The sequence below is a fragment of the Colobus angolensis genome, unplaced genomic scaffold, assembly GCF_000951035.1.
Source record: "Colobus angolensis palliatus isolate OR3802 unplaced genomic scaffold, Cang.pa_1.0 Scaffold33, whole genome shotgun sequence".
Lineage (NCBI taxonomy): Eukaryota > Metazoa > Chordata > Mammalia > Primates > Cercopithecidae > Colobus > Colobus angolensis.
Window position 1 is genome coordinate 1,985,511 of NW_012116599.1, and position 6,143 is coordinate 1,991,653.

The window sequence follows — 6,143 nt, forward strand, 5'->3', positions numbered from 1 at the left end:
CTCCTTCCCCCTCACTCCTTCCCCATCCACCGTCACTCCCACCCTCACTCCTCCCCCCCTCACTCCTTCCCCATCCACCCTCATTCCTTCCCCCTCACTCCTTCCCTATCCACCCTTAGTTCTCCCACATCCACCCTGACTCCTCCCTGCCCCTGTCCACCCTCCCCACTGCAGTCAGACAATCTTTATAAGTGAAAATCCAGTCATGTTGCTAGCCAGTGAGAGCCACTTCAGGGCCTCAGGCTGCTCCCAGAATGTAGTACTCATGGCATGGGTTGGACTTTAGGGCCCTGTGTGAAGTGGCTCCTGCCTGTGTTCACTCTCTCCTCTCCAGCCCCCAGGGACCATCAAGATCCCTAGTCAGCCTCTTTTCCTCTGAAATAATGGTAACTCCCTGTCTCTTTACCAGACTGTGAGGTCTAGGGCAGGTTGGGATGGTGTGTGTTTGGTTCACCTGGATCCTTTAGCATTGTGCTTGGCAAACAGTAGGTGCTCATACATGGCCACTGTATGAAGGATAGATGGATGGATACCCACTAATCTGTGAAACTTGCTGTTGCCTTAGGATTATTTCTAAGATCTAATGCTCACCCATTGTTTATCCAAATCAGATGTCATTGTATTAGACACTAAGCAAGAGAAATAAATAATGAAGTTATTAGAAAAAGCAAGACCAAGCCTTAGAATTCTATTATACATATAGGAAAAAAAGAATATATGGAAACATGCAAACTTAGGGAAAGTGCTTAACTCTAGGTATTGAAACTAAAAATCGATTAATTATATTGTGCAAAGAGAAGACTAAAGAAAGAGGGACATGTGGGACATCAAGGAGTTAAAGATATTTTAAGCAGGAAAGGAAGGGAGGAGGCAATGGAAGAAAGCAAGCTACTGTTCTAAAGAATGGGGTTAATTAAATAAAGCATGGTACAACCGCTCAACGAAATTGTATGCACGCTGTTTGAAATCCTGTCTCGGAAGGCAGGGTAGTAGTGCCAAGGCTGATGCAGAAGAATTTTGGTGCTCACATCCAAATGTCTCCTCAAACCACCCCAAAGGAACATGTCCTCTACATAACAATGATGTGCTTGCTGTGCACATTTGGCTCCCCCAGCCACCGAGCTTCCCCCTTCAGCCAGCCTGCAGCCCAACCCCCACCTGCCAAGAAGGGATGGTGACACCTCTGTGAAGATGGTGACAGTATTTGTGATATAAGTTCAAAATACTAGATTTATATAAGTTTGAAGGACAATGAGATTACAGTTATTCATTAAGAAAACAAATACAGAATTTATTCCAAAAGGTAAAAAAGGTGAAAGAAGAGACGTAACATGAGTAGTATGGTTGCTGGGAGCATTTTTTCCCATTTTCACTTCAAATTTTTACAACTTTACACTTTCTTTGAACATGTACTGTAAAATAAAACAATGCAAAAATTGTGTTTTAAATATCAAATTAGCCATATTTGACTCAAATTATACCTGTATACAAGGAAACACTCATTGGTTCACACTGTTCTTTTCTCTCCTTCCCAAAGGATGTGCTGGGTGGCGTCCTGATCACCGCACTCCTCATCGTCCTCACCTACCCTGCCTGGACCTTCATTGACCGCCTGGACTCAGCCAGCCCCCTCTTCCCTGTGTGTGTCATAGTTGTGCCATTCTTCCTGTGTTACAATTACCCTGTTTCTGATTACTACAGCCCAACCCGGGCGGACACCACCACCATTCTGGCTGCTGGGGCTGGAGTGACCATAGGATTCTGGATCAACCATTTCTTCCAGCTTGTATCCCAGCCGGCTGAACCTCTCCCTGTCATTCAGAACATCCCACCGCTCACCACCTACATGTTCGTTTTGGGTCTGACCAAATTTGCAGTGGGAATTGTGTTGATCCTCTTGGTTCGTCAGCTTGTACAAAACCTCTCGCTGCAAGTGCTGTACTCATGGTTCAAGGTGGTCACCAGGAACAAGGAGGCCAGGCGGAGACTGGAGATTGAAGTGCCTTACAAGTTTGTTACCTACACATCTGTTGGCATCTGCGCTACAACCTTTGTGCCAATGCTGCACAGGTTTCTGGGATTACCCTGAGTCTCAAACAGTTGGAAACTAGCCCACTGGACATGAGAGCCAAGACATAGGAAAGTTATTGGTAGGCAAATCTTGACAACTTATTTTTCTTTAACAACAAAAAAAAGTCATACAGCTGTCTTGCTACTAACAGATAAATGATGCTGCTGTGTGAAAGGAAAAACTATCTCATAGTGGTCATTAGTCTGTAATGATTATGCTACAGTTGAACCCAGGCTAAAATCCATAATCTAGATCTTTAAAGGAACACCCCCACCATGGCCCCTGCTCCTCTTTCTGTTGCATGGACTTTGGACCTAGTCATGGGCTGGCAGGAATTGTAGCCTGGCTTAGTAATAGCTATGAGCACCACTGGGTTCAGGAGAGCCAACAGAGATGGGGTGATCTGGGAGGCTGGAGATAGAGCCTTTCTTTTCCATTACAACCTTGCCTAGCATGGTGTCTTATTTCCAAAATAGGAACCTTGGTCCAGAAGGGGTGGTACCATATAAAAGTGCATTTCTTGGACAGGGTGACTTCCTTATTGTTTACTTGGTGTTTTTTGTTTTGTTTTGTTTAAGGCAGGATCTTGCTGTTTTCCAGGCTGTAGTACAGTGGCACAATCTCAGCTCACTGCAACCTCTGCCTCCCGGGCTCAAGCGATCCTCCTGCCTCAGCCTCCTGAGTAGCTGGGACTATAAGCATGGACCACCATGCCCAGCTAATTTTTGTAGAGACAGCGTTTTGCCATGTTGCCCAGGCATGTCTCAAACTCCTGGGCTTAAGCGATCCACCCACCTCAGCCTCCCAAAGTGCCCAGCTGGGATTATAGGCATGAGCCACTGTGCCCGGCCTCCTCCTTGTTATGATCAAATTAGACTTACTGGTTGGGTGGTAAGACCACTGTGAAAGAAAGCTCACTGTGGCCGAGATCGCGCCACTGCCCTCCAGCCAAGGGGACAGAGCCAGACTCCGTCTCAAAAAAAAAAGAAAGCTCACTGTGAAGAGATGAAAGGCGGAGGCAGAGCTGTGAGGTCATGGGGAAAAGCCCGCTTTCCTTATGAGGCCTGGTGTTCATGCTGAAATAGGGATCTGCTTTTCCTTGTTTCCATGGATTTTGCAGGATTCCAGGTACCATTAATACACTCTTCTGACCCACGAAACAAACTGGCTGCTCGCACCTCACCAAACAGGTTGGGGGGTTAGCCTTCAGCACAGGTGGATACATCTGGGATTCACTGAGATTCTCACCCTTTCCTGCTTCCTAGTGGTTTGGGACAGGCCCTCTGCCCATTGTCAGCAGTGTTTGGCTTTCGTACAAACCTGGAAGGCACTGGCATCTGCCTAGGAAAGTGGATCCGTAGAAGAAGAGATGAACTCAGTCCTTTCTGGAGCCTGACAAAGGCGGCTTCCTTGACATTGCCTGGTCCTGACAAGGCCTCCCTGACATTACTCCTCCAATTTCACAATGTAAATCTATTTTCTCATCTACTGAATAGAATCAGGCTCCCTTTTTGTCTTCCCACCTCTTATCTCTTGGCAATTTTAAGGGTAATGAATGCAAGAACAACTTTAGTGTCTCTAGGGAAAAAAAGCCAACCAAATACAAAGCCCATTAAGTCTACGAGGGTGAGTCCTCTTAACATGGGGAGGCAATGATTATGCAAACACTAGAGTTCCCTCCTCTTCAGTTCCTAAGAATAAGGAACGGGTATCAAGAACTGTTTTTAAATTTAGTGTAACTATAGTTAACAAAATATCCATTGAGGTGTAGTGCCTGTAGGACGGAAGCCAGTGCTTTACCAACCCAACATATCATCACCATGTGCATACTCAGAAAAAATTAGCGTCCTTAAAAGTTACAGAGGCTCTTAACGTGTTAAAACTGAAAAATCACATTTTTCTTTATTTCAAATATGTTCTACAGCCTTACAGTTGTGATATTTAGTATATAACTTAGCGTTCCAATTTCTTAATAATTTTTAGCAAAACATCCTGTTTTTACTTAAAATTCTTCTCACATTTATTATGGTTAGAAGGCAAAGATCAAGATGACCTGCCATTTGACTGCTTTTACATCAAATTCTGCCCAGTATTTGCAGCACAACTCAGGGGAAGGGCCTTAGCTTGCAGGTACTCCCAGCCTGCATCTGCCCCTGCAGAGCAGTAGCTGTCAGCTGCATGAGGCACTTTTCTGTATTTCCATCCACACGGCTGCCCAGCCAGAGTTCGCAACACTGGACATTTACACAAAATAATTGTGGTTGACTTGTCTGAAGCCAACTGACAAAAGGATCAGCTTTTCCCACGTGTATCTTTTAAAAAGAGGGATTGTGATCATTGTCACAGCAGTGGGTGCTGGCATCTCATATATATGATATATATATCATATACATAATTTTTACTGCTGTCTCTATTTTTAAGTCCCAACAATAGGAAGGCTGGTCAGCTATACTGATATATTTAAGGCTCTCCTTACCTAATTTGGGTTGAGGCTGAATATATCAGCCACAGAACATTAAAGAACGAGTCAACGATTTGTCATAGGTTGGTCACTTTTTAAGTATCTGATTACTGCAAATCGAGAATGAAAAGTATATATTGGTGATGCCAACCTCAGTTTTTGGGCACTCCTGCTCTGTGGTGTAGAATCAGAAAAAACTTGATCGGGGAAAAAAAAGGCATTACCCGATTCACACTCTTGCCTTGCTAGCCCTCTTCCATTCATTTCTCACACAGCACTTTGCTCTGTTAAATCCGCTCTCACTCTCACACCATTGCATGCCCCTTCAAAGGGTATGGTTCAGCTCCTTTCAAGACATTTGGAATTTCTCTCTGGGGAAGGAGCGCCCCCTGCTGGTCTGGCTTCAGTCTAGGTCCACGGTCCCTCTCTTGATCTGGCGTCTTGAAGATTAATTTAAAAGGCAAGCTCATCACAATGTAAGCCTACGGTCTGGCCAAACTTGCTTTTGGGAACTGTGACACCAAAGCCCCCAGGATTATCTGCCCCTCCGGGAGTCAGATAGAATGACATGCCTTTATCCTAATTGTCCACATTCCACCCCCAACCCACTGCCACTATGGGCCAAGCCATCCATCTTGCAATCTTCATCTAAAACAGCTCTCATTTCATGCCAGTTTTGCTCAAACCTGCACCATCACAATATATTCAGAAGATGAAAACGTAGAAGGCACCCCTGCATTAAAAACACTCACACGGCAGTGGCTGGAATTACTCTAAAACATGCCCAGTGATCTCACTGTAACATGGGATTTTCTCACCCAAATAGGCAACTCATGCTTCCTGAGTGTAATCAAAGCACGTGGTGTTTTCTGGCCATATGCACCAGATTTCTATTTTAGAAACCTTCAGCTGTCTTGCTTATGTACCGTATGTAAATTTCTTTTTAAAATCACTTTTATTTGATTTTGACTTATTAAATGCTTTAAAAGCCAGTGTTCTGTTTCCTTGGATTTTTTTCGTAATGTAGACCTTTTTCTCTGAGTTCACTGGACCTGAGTTGAAAAGGGGACACAAATAAGAGGCAGGCTACATAATTCTCTGTTTTTGTCATAATCCAATCATGTGCAAATGTTGGCGAGCCACGGAGGGCCCACAGGTGTGGGAACAGGAAAGAAGTGGCACGTTGGCATCCTTAAAGCCCCTCGTCTACTCCATGATACTAAAGAACCTCCTTTTACTTTATATGGAGTTAAAGGTCACTGTGTTTTGAAAGGTAAATTGTAAGTTTTGCTAGTTAAGTAAAAGGTTTTTAGAGATGAGTTCTCTATCAGCTAAACCAAATAAACACAACTGTAATTCAAATTCACAGCCTATCACTGCAATGATCTACTCTGCCTTTAAGCATCCCAAATTTGCTATCTGCGATGGTACATACAGTTGACACTGCGCCTTATTTGCAAGGGCGGACCTAGGACTCTATTTGTACTTTGAGCAGGACATATGAGATGTAACGCTCCAACCTATCCTGTGCAGTTTTCGCAGGACAGAGAAGACACGGGGGCAGAGAATTACAATTCAAGAGCCAAATGGTTAAGGCTGTAGGGAAGAGAA

The 6,143-nt window shown here is 44.3% G+C and overlaps 1 protein-coding gene across 1 annotated transcript in view; it reads left to right on the plus strand.

Moving 5' to 3' along the window:
• Positions 1 to 2,252, plus strand: part of SGPP2 (sphingosine-1-phosphate phosphatase 2) — a 102,559-nt gene extending 100,307 nt beyond the window's left edge. Inside the window, exon 5 of the mRNA XM_011951905.1 lies at positions 1,538 to 2,252. Within this exon, the coding sequence (XP_011807295.1) occupies positions 1,538 to 2,089 (552 nt within the window). The 3' untranslated portion in view covers positions 2,090 to 2,252. The remainder of the gene's footprint in view (positions 1 to 1,537) is intronic.
• The last annotated feature ends 3,891 nt before the right edge of the window (positions 2,253 to 6,143 follow it).